The 14889-nt window shown below is 32.0% G+C and overlaps 1 protein-coding gene across 1 annotated transcript in view; it reads left to right on the forward strand.

The window, feature by feature from the left end:
* The window catches only part of LOC117324867 (zinc finger protein GLIS3-like), a 42492-nt gene that overhangs the window by 14285 nt on the left and 13318 nt on the right, over positions 1-14889 (forward strand). Inside the window, exons 4-6 of the mRNA XM_033880695.1 lie at positions 3-353; positions 8760-8921; positions 12256-12366. Of these exons, the coding sequence (XP_033736586.1) occupies positions 3-353; positions 8760-8921; positions 12256-12366 (624 nt within the window). The remainder of the gene's footprint in view (positions 1-2; positions 354-8759; positions 8922-12255; positions 12367-14889) is intronic.

Below are 14889 nucleotides of genomic sequence, written 5' to 3' on the forward strand. Positions count from 1 at the left end.
CTCCAGCACTACAACCACTGTCCCAGCTGAACACCAACACTAATAATATGGTGAACAACAGTAACATTATCAATGAGAATAACTATCTGAACAGTGACATGTGTGAAGATGGAGAACTTGATGAGAATGGCGAGAAACAGAACATGTGTAGGTGGATAGACTGTAATCTTATGTTTAAGGAACAGGATGAACTTGTTCGTCATATAGAAAAGGCCCACATTGACCAGAGAAAGGGTGAGGACTTTACATGCTTCTGGTCTGGGTGTCAGCGCCGGTATAAACCCTTCAATGCCAGATACAAGCTACTGATTCATATGAGGGTACATTCCGGGGAGAAACCAAACAAATGTACAGTAAGTATCTGAAACAAATATACAGTAAGTAACTAAAACAGTGTAGCCAAACAAATGTACAGTAAGTAACTAAAACAGTGTAGCCAAACTAATGTACAGTAAGTAACTAAAACAGTGTAGCCAAACTAATGTACAGTAAGTAACTAAAACAGTGTAGCCAAACAAATGTACAGTAAGTAACTAAAACAGTGTAGCCAAACAAATGTACAGTAAGTAACTAAAACAGTGTAGCCAAACAAATGTACAGTAAGTAACTAAAACAGTGTAGCCAAACTAATGTACAGTAAGTAACTAAAACAGTGTAGCCAAACAAATGTACAGTAAGTAACTAAAACAGTGTAGCCAAACAAATGTACAGTAAGTAACTAAAACAGTGTAGCCAAACAAATGTACAGTAAGTAACTAAATCAGTGTAGTCAAACAAATGTACAGTAAGTAACTAAAACAGTGTAGTCAAACAAATGTACAGTAAGTAACTAAAACAGTGTAGTCAAACAAATGTACAGTAAGTAACTAAAACAGTGTAGTCAAACAAATGTACAGTAAGTAACTAAAACAGTGTAGTCAAACAAATGTACAGTAAGTAACTAAAACAGTGTAGTCCAAACAAATGTACAGTAAGTAACTAAAACAGTGTAGCCAAACAAATGTACAGTAAGTAACTAAAACAGTGTAGTCAAACAAATGTACAGTAAGTAACTAAAACAGTGTAGCCAAACAAATGTACAGTAAGTAACTAAAACAGTGTAGCCAAACAAATGTACAGTAAGTAACTAAAACAGTGTAGCCAAACAAATGTACAGTAAGTAACTAAAACAGTGTAGCCAAACAAATGTACAGTAAGTAACTAAAACAGTGTAGTCAAACAAATGTACAGTAAGTAACTAAAACAGTGTAGCCAAACAAATGTACAGTAAGTAACTAAAACAGTGTAGTCAAACAAATGTACAGTAAGTAACTAAAACAGTGTAGTCAAACAAATGTACAGTAAGTAACTAAAACAGTGTAGCCAAACAAATGTACAGTAAGTAACTAAAACAGTGTAGTCAAACTAATGTACAGTAAGTAACTAAAACAGTGTAGCCAAACTAATGTACAGTAAGTAACTAAAACAGTGTAGCCAAACAAATGTACAGTAAGTAACTAAATCAGTGTAGTCAAACTAATGTACAGTAAGTAACTAAAACAGTGTAGCCAAACTAAATGTACAGTAAGTAACTAAAACAGTGTAGCCAAACTAATGTACAGTAAGTAACTAAAACAGTGTAGTCAAACTAAATGTACAGTAAGTAACTAAAACAGTGTAGCCAAACAAATGTACAGTAAGTAACTAAAACAGTGTAGTCAAACAAATGTACAGTAAGTAACTAAACAGTGTAACAGTACAGTAAGTAACAAAAACTAATGTACAGTAAGTAACTAAAACAGTGTAGCCAAACAAATGTACAGTAAGTAACTAAAACAGTGTAGCCAAACAAATGTACAGTAAGTAACTAAAACAGTGTAGTCAAACAAATGTACAGTAAGTAACTAAAACAGTGTAGCCAAACTAATGTACAGTAAGTAACTAAAACAGTGTAGCCAAACTAATGTACAGTAAGTAACTAAAACAGTGTAGCCAAACTAATGTACAGTAAGTAACTAAAACAGTGTAGTCAAACAAATGTACAGTAAGTAACTAAAACAGTGTAGCCAAACAAATGTACAGTAAGTAACTAAAACAGTGTAGCCAAACAAATGTACAGTAAGTAACTAAAACAGTGTAGCCAAACAAATGTACAGTAAGTAACTAAATCAGTGTAGTCAAACAAATGTACAGTAAGTAACTAAAACAGTGTAGCCAAACAAATGTACAGTAAGTAACTAAAACAGTGTAGCCAAACAAATGTACAGTAAGTAACTAAAACAGTGTAGCCAAACAAATGTACAGTAAGTAACTAAATCAGTGTAGTCAAACAAATGTACAGTAAGTAACTAAAACAGTGTAGCCAAACAAATGTACAGTAAGTAACTAAAACAGTGTAGCCAAATAAATGTACAGTAAGTAACTAAAACGGTGTAGTCAAACAAATGTACAGTAAGTAACAAAAACAGTGTAGTCAAACAAATGTACAGTAAGTAACTAAAACGGTGTAGTCAAACAAATATACAGTAAGTAACTAAAACAGTGTAGCCAAACAAATGTACAGAAGTAACTAAAACAGTGTAGCCAAACAAAAGTACAGTAAGTAACTAAATCAGTGTAGTCAAACAAATGTACAGTAAGTAACTAAAACAGTGTAGTCAAACAAATGTACAGAAGTAACAAAAACAGTGTAGCCAAACAAATGTACAGTAAGTAACTAAAACAGTGTAGTCAAACAAATGTACAGTAAATTACTAAAACAGTGTAGCCAAACTAATGTACAGAAGTAACTAAAACAGTGTAGCCAAACAAATGTACAGTAAGTAACTAAAACAGTGTAGTCAAACAAATGTACAGTTAGTAACTAAAACAGTGTAGCCAAACAAATGTACAGAAGTAACTAAAACAGTGTAGCCAAACAAATGTACAGAAGTAACTAAAACAGTGTAGTCAAACAAATGTACAGAAGTAACTAAAACAGTGTAGCCAAACAAATGTACAGTAAGTAACAAAAACAGTGTAGCCAAACAAATGTACAGTAACTAAAACAGTGTAGCCAAACAAATGTACAGTATTACTAAAACAGTGTAGCCAAACTAATGTACAGTAAGTAACTAAAACAGTGTAGTCAAACAAATGTACAGTAAGTAACTAAAACAGTGTAGTCAAACAAATGTACAGTTAGTAACTAAAACAGTGTAGCCAAACAAATGTACAGTAAGTAACTAAAACAGTGTAGTCAAACAAATGTACAGTAAGTAACTAAAACAGTGTAGCCAAACAAATGTACAGTAAGTAACTAAAACAGTGTAGTCAAACAAATATACAGTAAGTAACTAAAACAGTGTAGCCAAACAAATGTACAGAAGTAACTAAAACGGTGTAGCCAAACTAATGTACAGTAAGTAACTAAAACAGTGTAGCCAAACTAATGTACAGTAAGTAACTAAATCAGTGTAGCCAAACTAATGTACAGTAAGTAACTAAAACAGTGTAGCCAAACAAATGTACAGTAAGTAACTAAAACAGTGTAGTCAAACAAATGTACAGTAAGTAACTAAATCAGTGTAGCCAAACTAATGTACAGTAAGTAACTAAAACAGTGTAGCCAAACAAATGTACAGTAAGTAACTAAAACAGTGTAGCCAAACAAATGTACAGTAAGTAACTAAAACAGTGTAGTCAAACAAATGTACAGAAGTAACTAAAACAGTGTAGCCAAACAAATGTACAGTAAGTAACAAAAACAGTGTAGTCAAACAAATGTACAGTAAGTAACTAAAACAGTGTAGTCAAACAAATGTACAGTAAGTAACTAAAACAGTGTAGCCAAACAAATGTACAGAAGTAACTAAAACAGTGTAGCCAAACTAATGTACAGAAGTAACTAAAACAGTGTAGCCAAACAAATGTACAGTAAGTAACTAAAACAGTGTATTCAAACAAATGTACAGAAGTAACTAAAACAGTGTAGCCAAACAAATGTACAGTAAGTAACTAAAACAGTGTAGTCAAACAAATGTACAGTAAGTAACTAAATCAGTGTAGCCAAACAAATGTACAGTAAGTAACTAAAACAGTGTAGTCAAACAAATATACAGTAAGTAACTAAAACAGTGTAGCCAAACAAATGTACAGTAAGTAACTAAAACAGTGTAGCCAAACAAATGTACAGTAAGTAACTAAAACAGTGTAGCCAAACAAATGTACAGTAAGTAACTAAAACAGTGTAGCCAAACAAATGTACAGTTAGTGTCTGTATCAGTCTGTCTAGTCTTCATCCTGTCAAAGTTTGTTGTAATCAGAAATTTTCAATTATTTTCGGAATGAATGTTAACTTTTTAGAGTTCAGAGAACAAATATTTAATGACATTTTTTTAAGGTTGTGCAAACATTTGTTGTGAACAGTGAGATGTATTGTTTCAACACTGTGTTGTGTGTCACATCAACATGTATAATTAAAAAGTCATACACTAATGCTTTCCCCAATACACAGCTAATCTGTTTCCACACATGTATTTTTAACCAAAACAAATTCTAAAGGTCAGAGTGTACAGGGCCCATGCCTGGCTCTGTAAGTACCTGTGGCCTTGGGCAGTGCTCTCCAGTCAGATCAGAGAGTTTCCTCCTGACAGCTATACAAGTTTTATGTTACAGTCCTTTTAGAAAGTAGGTTTGTATTTCCTGATATCATGTTGGACAGTAGATTTAATTATTGATCAGCTAGCCCTGAGTCGGACTAATTGGAGTAGACCTTTGTTGATTAAGCCGCTATGACCGATTGCTAACAACCCCAAATTCATTGCAGTTCCACACATGCATTGCACTTCCGTCCCAAAGATTTATAGCAGGTTAATGGAGATTTTGTGTTGAACATGACAAGAAATAATTATCTTTTGTCTGGTTTTAGATTGATTCAGATACAAAGTTCAAAGTATTAACTATTTTGCCAGGTTTAAATGTCTCAGATTTTATTGACCAGATTCAGATAACCTATAGGGAAGAGAGGAGACTTCAGAAAAGAAATAGAAAAGTTTTCTTCTGAGCATTATCTTAATTACTTTTCCAGTGACAACATCAAAGTAGCTCTTCAAGCAAAATTACCCACAATACATCATTGTGTCCCTGCTGTCCCACAATGCACTAGATGGGCACTCCCCAGTGGTAACTTTACACGCATTGAAATGTCTCCAAAAGTTACAACTTAGAAATATGAAACTAATACATTAAAAATCTATGACCTACTGGCAATACATGTGTGTAAGCTTGTACATTGAAACATAACATGATTATAAAACAAATCTGGTGTCAAAGACCAACATTTGAAACACATATGTTTTTCAAGCTGTCTCTTTACATGAGTATACTGTTTCAGTTTTGTCATGTGACCTTTTTCAAATTTGTGACAGCTGGTATGAGGACAAAGTTTGTGTGGATATGAATTCTGTTTAGTAATTAGTTTAGAACAACACAATGATATAAATTCTGTTTAGTAATTAGTTTAGAACAACACAATGATATAAATTCTGTTTAGTAATTAGTTTAGAACAACACATTGATATAAATTCTGTTTAGTAATTAGTTTAGAACAACACATTGATATAAATTCTGTTTAGTAATTAGTTTAGAACAACACATTGATATAAATTCTGTTTAGTAATTAGTTTAGAACAACACATTGATATAAATTCTGTTTAGTAATTAGTTTAGAACAACACATTGATATAAATTCTGTTTAGTAATTAGTTTAGAACAACACATTGATATAAATTCTGTTTAGTAATTAGTTTAGAACAACACATTGATATAAATTCTGTTTGGTAATTAGTTTAGAACAACACATTGATATAAATTCTGTTTGGTAATTAGTTTAGAACAACACATTGATATAAATTCTGTTTGGTAATTAGTTTAGAACAACACATTGATATAAATTCTGTTTAGTAATTAGTTTAGAACAACACATTGATATAAATTCTGTTTAGTAATTAGTTTAGAACAACACATTGATATAAATTCTGTTTAGTAATTAGTTTAGAACAACACATTGATATAAATTCTGTTTGGTAATTAGTTTAGAACAACACATTGATATAAATTCTGTTTGGTAATTAGTTTAGAACAACACATTGATATAAATTCTGTTTGGTAATTAGTTTAGAACAACACATTGATATAAATTCTGTTTAGTAATTAGTTTAGAACAACACATTGATATAAATTCTGTTTAGTAATTAGTTTAGAACAACACATTGATATAAATTCTGTTTAGTAATTAGTTTAGAACAACACATTGATATAAATTCTGTTTAGTAATTAGTTTAGAACAACACATTGATATAAATTCTGTTTAGTAATTAGTTTAGAACAACACATTGATATAAATTCTGTTTAGTAATTAGTTTAGAACAACACATTGATCTAAATTCTGTTTGGTTACTAACTAGTTTAATGCCATATTGATCTAAATTCTGTGTGGTCATACGTTTGTGCCACATCTGACGGTAAGGAATACTGCAATTTTACTACCGTCAAATGCCTGCCAAACTTTTTATTTATATAGTGCAAAAATTTCATCATAATGGTTTAATTATCTCATTATTCTCTAACCTAAAACTACCAAATATGTCTTTATTCAATCATTATTATTTGATCTGAGGTCTGTTAGCAGGAGCTTAAGTTTATATATAAGAAAAACAGATAAATTGACAGGTATGGATATTAATACATGTGGTCAGTGTTTGCATTTTATGTACAATTTGATTAATTTTGAGAAATGTTTTGTGGGTGTATATTTGGTAAAACATTGACATTGTCTGAAAAGATTGATGATGATGGATAACAAGTCACAGCCCATGTATGAAGATTGTAAAAATTACCACAATTTTTCTGTTGCTGTTCAAATTAGCTGGAAAAGTGAAATGATTGTCTGGCTTTATGTTTGATTTCTCGGCCTTGTGGGTTAAGTCAAGGGTAAGCTAATATAAGTAAACATTGGACTGGATTATGATAGATAGTCTCTCACCTTTACCTGACCTCACCAGTCACTCTAGATATAAGTATATTATAATGGTATATTACCGGAATATTTTTTTTCAAATTGTTATGCGATGTTGTTAAACTTGAACTCTTGAAAATACCCAAGAATTGTGCAGTGACAGAATTTTGTAAGAGGAAGTTACACAGGGGGTACACACTTAAGTTTATCAGTGTTATTGGGAAACTTGAGGGTCGGACTGGTTAATCTGTCCTGTTAACAAAGCAACTTGTATCAATATCCACGACATTCAACAATCTTTAATTTAAGAAGTATTTTTATTACAAAAACATTGAATTATTACAAATGACCACAGGTTGTTGTACGGCTATGTTCCTTGTAATGTAGGTAGCAATCACAAAGGTCTGTAGTCACAAGATCGTAGGGATAAAATATGTGAAGTGAACCAAACTTGGTGTTAGATTCGTGTTTTATCAGAGGTTTACAAACATGTGTCCTGTGTAGGTCATTACAGCGGCTATGAATCAGCACATATTGAACAACAATGCAGCATACATGTTTCCACATAAAACTAATATCGAGAGTATTCATACACATAGCTTGAAATATTAACTTTATAGACTTAGCTTCAAAAATGTTTGTATAAATGCATTTTGTGATGGAATACCTTGTTTTTTTAATTTTCAGAACAATTTAATATTTTATATCTACAAACAATATAAATCCACAAAAATGTACACATAATTAAGTCCATATACATGTAATGAATAAGTGGTCAAATTCCCTTATTTGGAAATATTTGTTAAAATTCTCTGCTACTATTTATTGTTCCATGTAAGAGCCAGAGACATATGAAGGATATAAATTGTCCATGAAGTAAGAATATTTATGTGCTTTATCAGAAACTAAGATCAGACCCCGAACAATAAATACTATAGTTAATGGCTTCAATCATCACACCTTAAAAGGTCTTCTGTTTCCTAACAGCTTGTCAATGTGTACCAGTCTTCCTCAATTTTAGCCTCCTCCTGACCCTGACATGCTTGTGTGATAAATCAGGTTATTGGTTTAGTCATTAAAACTGTCAGATGCGGGTGAATACTTCTGTTTTTATCAAATTACAAGATTTTATAACAAAAATGGAGGAATCAAAAAACAAAACATTAATTAAACAGTCTTAAATGACAAGTTTTCTCCTACACAGTTTTCACCTGTCTAGGGTCGACATATATACTCCAACTGTTTTCACTGATCTAGAATTCGAATCTGAAAAACTCCCAACACAGTAACACTGATCTAAAGGGTCTAAGAGAAAGTTTTGAAAAACTCCAATACTGTTTTCACTGTTCTATAGGGTCTAAGAGCATGTTTTTAAAAACTCCAATACTGTTTTCACTGTTCTATAGGGTCTAAGAGTATGTTTTTAAAAACTCCAATACTGTTTTCACTGTTTTATAGGGTCTAAGAGCATGTTTTTAAAAACTCCAATACTGTTTTCACTGTTCTATAGGGTCTAAGAGCATGTTTTTAAAAACTCCAATACTGTTTTCACTGTTCTATAGGGTCTAAGAGCATGTTTTTAAAAACTCCAATACTGTTTTCACTGTTCTATAGGGTCTAAGAGCATGTTTTTAAAAACTCCAATACTGTTTTCACTGATCTATAGGGTCTAAGAGCATGTTTTTAAAAACTCCAATACTGTTTTCAATGATCTGGGGTCTGACAAAAAAATTGAGCATGTCGATCCTGATTTTGGTTTACATCTAATTTATTTGCATTTCAGTTTGAGGGATGTAACAAAGCATTTTCACGTCTAGAGAACCTGAAGATCCATCTGAGGTCGCATACAGGGGAGAGGCCATATGTATGTACACATATAGGATGTACAAAAGCCTTCAGCAACTCCTCAGACAGGGCCAAACATCAACGAACACACCTCGATACGGTGAGTATCTCATCATTAAAGCCAGCATTTCATTGGAGATTCTTGGAACCGAGATAGTTTCATTGTTAATGCTAGGAAATAGAATATTTAATTTGTTTTGAAGATTGTTGCTGTACAGTTGGCCACATTGAAATACATTTTTTGCTATAAATCATAATAAAAATGAGTCAAACTTTGAACAGATCCATTTACACAACCAAATTGTTTAACTTGTCAAAACAGCACACGTTTAGTGGACTGTCATTTGTATCCGGTTCAATTTAACATAATTTAAATAGCGTCATTGTCTGGGGGAAAAAATTGTTTAAATCCTGAAACTGATCTGAGAAAATAAAGTTAAATAGGTGCACATACAAAAAAAAAGTGGGGAGATTGATCACCCAAAGAAGATTTAAATGACATTGACCTCTGTAAATGGAAGCATACTGGTAGTGCCTGGTTTGCTCTCGTCAATAGGAATTTGTAAACAAAGTTGTAGGTTTTCTTTAAACCAAAGCTATTATGATCCTTAGAAAATTTCTTATTTGTTTACAATTACGTGGAATTTACGTAGCAGGAAACCTGATCCCAAAACTCATCGGAACCTATGGATTATTTACTAGCTAATAAAAATGATGATGGCTCAAGATAATGGATTTCTGATGAAAATTAAACAAAGGCTTGTGATTGATTTGATGGAATACCGCTGTCACGGGAAGATTGTTGACGGCCATATTGTGTAGGGCAATATTAAATTATATTGTGCACTTACAATGTGTATTGAAGGTTGCACAATGTGTGTTATAAAACCGCGGGTATTGTACAGGTGAAAACAGACACCTGTCTCATTGTAACGGGAAGTACAATTTGGACAACTTGATAGGAATAATTGGAGTCTGTCAGTAACGGTACCATGTACAGCATTAAAAAACGTCATTTATCACTTCAAGCCAGTAGAGCATGAAATTATGAAAAAAAGAAACACATTTTTCACTTTTAAATTTGCCTTGAATTTGTTTTTCTCACAAACTTGATTGTGTCATGTATTATACATCTGTGGCCAATTCTCCTACACCTTCTACACTTTCTCAAACAAGACAGAGGCTACTGGAATCAGGATGTCTGATCGTCTGTTAACAGAATTCTCAGTTTTGATGGGAGTTTAGTCTTTGTTTTAGCTTCCATTTATAAGTATTTTTGGAATGCAACACAAAAAGTAAAGAAATGAAATAAAGTACCACACAAAAACAGTCTCTCAGAAAGTCATACTGTTGAAATTTGTTTCCATGTTAAGTATTCAATTAAAGCATGTTGTGTTTCCCCCCCCCCCCCCCCCCCCCCCCCCCCCCCCCTAAATTTGATTACACTTTTCCACAAAGAGGCTGTTACCTTAGTTCATCTGATAATCATTGTCCACACATTGAGGGGATACTTTGTGAATGATATTTATAAAATAAACCCATCACAAGGCATTACCCTGTATAACTTACACATGTAGTTGTCAACTTTTGCAATCGTAACAAAATTCAAAGTTTTACTTTATGCTATCAGATGGTTTGTTTAAAATGATTGATTAGTTTTGGTTAAACCAGAAATCTAGTGCTAGCTAATTTTCATATAGAACACAATCTGTTTGTCATTGTGGGACGAGTGCGGAATCCTTGACCAAGGTTTATGTTGAGTAAAGCACTTTTGTTGTAAATGACACATGCTGCACAATGCTCTGTCGTTAATTAAAGTCAAGCTGTATTTACTAACGGCCTTAGAGTTTTACCTCACTTCCTTTATTTCGTACTTTATTCTGACAGATGTGAGGAAAGTAAATGGCTTCATTTCAGGTGTTATTTGAATAGGATATATTGAGTAGATATTCCACACAGTGTAGAGGTTCAAAAATCAATCATCACCATCAGCTAGAGTAAAAAAGGAAAAAAGTGGGAAAGCATTCTGATAAAACAACCATAAAATAGAAATAGGCTGTGAATCATTAGCTGTGATTGGGCTTCACTCGTTTAAATTTCCTGATAGACGCAAAGATTGGAATCAGTAGAAATTTAACCCAAAAAACAAGCAAGAATACAAAAACAATAATGAAAAATTCTGTTAAATCAAAACACATTGGTAGGTAATGTTGATATGTGGGTACACATTAGAAATATTTTACAAACATAGAGCAGAACTTATTCTTGACTTAATACAAGATGAGATACAACAGGTTTATAGGATGTGTGGTGTGTTTGGGCTACCGTCAGATAAGATGGCGGTAATGTTGACTTACATTGATCCCAGTACTCAAATAGCACAATGCTTCCACTAGTCACTGGCACAATTTCAAATAATTTATTTAATTTAACAAAAGATTTTTAAAGCTTTATTTAACTTTCTAAATAAAATCCATTTATCTTGATACGTAAATAAAATGCTGTAGAAGCGTTTGTCTCATGTGTAACAAATGATGAGAAATTAGAGCCACACCTCACTCAGGTAAATACAGGACAGGTGTGCTCACTAGACATGTACTTTACTAGATAGTTAAACACTATATCTAATAAAAAGAAACTACATATAAAATATCAATAACAATATGTTAATGCTGTGTAACTTTTTTGATATTTACATACATGTATACATACAGGGCCTATCTCAGTGACAGCAGGAGTATGCTTTGTGTAAATTCACATTTAAAAGAACAAAAACTTTTTTTAAATCAGAAAAAATAATCTTTTTGATAAATAAATTATCCAGTGTTATTAGTTTGTCACTAATAAATACATGTAACCAGGTATTTTTCAGTCAGTCACCAATGAATATATGTAACCAGGTATCTGTCAGTCAGTCACCATTGAACACATTAACCAGGTATTTGTCAGTCAGAGTAATTCACCAATAAAAACATATAACCAGGTACATTGTATTTGTCAGTCAGAGTAAGTCACCAATAAACACATGTAACCAGGTATTTGTCAGTCAGTCAGAGTAAGTCACCAATAAATACATGTAACCAGGTATTTGTCAGTCAGAGTAAGTCACCAATAAATACATGTAACCAGGTATTTGTCAGTCAGAGTAATTCACCAATAAATACATGTAACCAGGTATTTGTCAGTCAGTCACCAATAAATACATGTAACCAGGTATTTGTCAGTCAGTCACCAATAAACACATGTAACCAGGTATTTGTCAGTAAGAGTAAGTCACCAATAAACACATTAACCAGATATTTGTCAGTCAGAGTAAGTCACCACTCTATTGTAGACCCTTTTTACTTTCAAATCATGGATATTCTGGACTATCACATTACCAAGTTCCAAGTAATATTGCTGTAGTTATTAATGATGGTGTTTGAACATTTCAGAAACCGTATGCGTGCCAGGTAGCTGGCTGTAACAAGAGATACACTGATCCCAGTTCTTTGCGCAAACATGTCAAGAATCACAATCAAAAGGACCCACAGATAAAAAAGAAGGTGAGTTGTCTCCTGATACAGCTGCTGGTGTCTGAAACAATTGTCTGTAGGTATTGTAACAATGTCTGTAGGTATTGTAACAATGTCTGTAGGTCTGTAGGTATTGTAACAATGTCTGTAGGTATTGTAACAATACCATTGTTTGTGTCTCCTGATACAGCTGCTGGTGTCTGAAACAATGTCTGTAGGTATTGTAACAATGTCTGTAGGTATTGTAACAATGTCTGTAGGTATTGTAACAATGCTATTGTCCTAGTGTATTATTCATAATTAATTTCATCTACATTTCATTTTTCTGCATTTTTGAAAGAAGTCATGATTAATTTAAGAGTATGCATTTGTTGAAGTGTTTAGTTAAAATAGCTTATTAATGAATATGTTTGACAGTGCAGAATAATGGGGAAGTTAACTTATATTTCAGGAGAAATTTTAAATTTTTAACAGAAATTAAAGAAAGCTTATGAAAATGTATTATATGCTATCAGAAATAAGGTGTTGCTGGAAATTATGAAATATTGTTATTTAATAGTGCCATATTGTTTACTTCTGAACTTTTAATTCAATTAAGATTTTGATGAATTTGTGCTATGTCATGTTTTCAATGAGCTTTCTGCAGACTGTCTATCAAAACTTTGTTGGTTTTGAAATATTGGGTATGTTATCACTTAAATCTAGAAACTCCACTTGAATGCCATTCTCCTATGATAAAAGGGCATTGATTTTGAGTCGTTTGACAAAATGTTGACCATTGAAAGCTCGGAAAGCTTTTCTACAGAATAAGTACATTTCTATCATCTTTTGTGTAGAAATTTTCCAGCAAAAAAAACATAAATAATTTATAAAGGTGTATTAACAAATATGATTTTATTTTTTCTGTACTCAAAATTGTTTTAAAACCCCGCCAAAATGTGAAATATTTAAATATGAGTAAGCTAGCAAGTGCTTGAATTGGAGCCTAATCTGTAGTTGATCAGGAAGCCATATTGGTTTATTTGAGGTAAATAAAGGATAGGTGTAGTGGTTCTGTGTCCAATGTTTACCTGTATATTTATGTGATGTTTATTATTGTATAGGTAACAAATAATCCTTATCTTCTAACATACTGAAACAAACAAGTCTATAGAGAATGGTTTGTACCATATGTATGTGGAATTGTCAATGTCCATTCTTTACATGCCATAGCAGTTTAGACCTCTTCAGTAAAAAACAAACAAAAACAAAAACAAAAAAACAACTGCTAATCAAATTATCTTACTGATTAACATTAGCAAGAAGCAACCTCATTATAATTTGGAATACTTGTCAGATGTGTAGAACTGAATTACAGCTGTTTACCAGTACTAGGTGTATCTCTTAAACAAATTTGAAGTGAACCTTGATTAATTTGAAAAAAAAGTACCGTATCTTTGTTTTGTTTTACAAGCAGGCTTGGTTGATATATAGGTAGCTCTGTTATAAAATAACAGTTTATAATTGTGTTAGAAATAAATAACATAGTTTATAATTGTGTTAGAATGTTATAAGATCAGATAGTTTATGTGTTAGAGTGTCATAAAATAAGATAGTTTATGCGTTAGAGTGTCATAAAATAAGATAGTTTATGCGTTAGAGTGTATGATATTTGCTCTATTGTCTAACGGGCATACATACGTCTGTGACAAGGCGGTTTTATATACTAATCTGGTAATCATTTACTGTAGTTTTAATGACCATCTAGAAATAAATGTGAAAAGTCAATCCGTAAAAGGCATTAAATTTAAATTCCTGCTGATATTCAGAGTAACTAAATCAAATGTGCCATTTAAATTTGGCGTCATGAAAATATTCATTGATACCAAAACATAATAGAACATTTTTCATTCTTTGGTACTCTCAGATTTCTAGATTTATAAAAGAAACTATTCTAATGACACAATTATGTTCAAAAAAACTATTAAGTGAAAAAAGTAAACACAGTTTGACTCCTGTTACACCATCCAATGATGAATTTTAAACTTAATAACATTTAAAAGTTTAACAAATTTCAGTCTGAATACAATCTACAAATTTTTCTTTCTGTAAAATGATATGCTGAAAACAAATTTCCAACAATTCAAACCATTTGATATAGGTCATTGATCTGATCAATGAGGAAAAACAGTAATGGACCATGTGAATTCTTTGTACCGAGCAAAAATGCTAACCAGGGATATTACGGTAGTAACATTTCATTATAATTTATTTGGTCAGTTTGTATCGTTGTCATAGAGAAAAAGATGTTTAACTGGTGATAAATATGGTCCTAATACAGGGGGATGTTTATTTATGGTACCAATATAGAAATACAAATCCTAATATTAAGATAAAACAGAGGATTCAAACTTTCTCCGTCCTGTATGATAGTATCCACTTACTTTAGGTCCTGTTTGATGTCCCTGTACAAAGATGTCTGTTATTATCAGAGAAATAATAAATATTGAAAAATTGTATAAAATGGTCCAATTTTTTAGGGATATTTAAATTTATTAAGAAATTTGGTGTTCT

The sequence above is a fragment of the Pecten maximus genome, chromosome 4 (genome assembly GCF_902652985.1).
Source record: "Pecten maximus chromosome 4, xPecMax1.1, whole genome shotgun sequence".
In the NCBI taxonomy this organism is placed as follows: domain Eukaryota; kingdom Metazoa; phylum Mollusca; class Bivalvia; order Pectinida; family Pectinidae; genus Pecten; species Pecten maximus.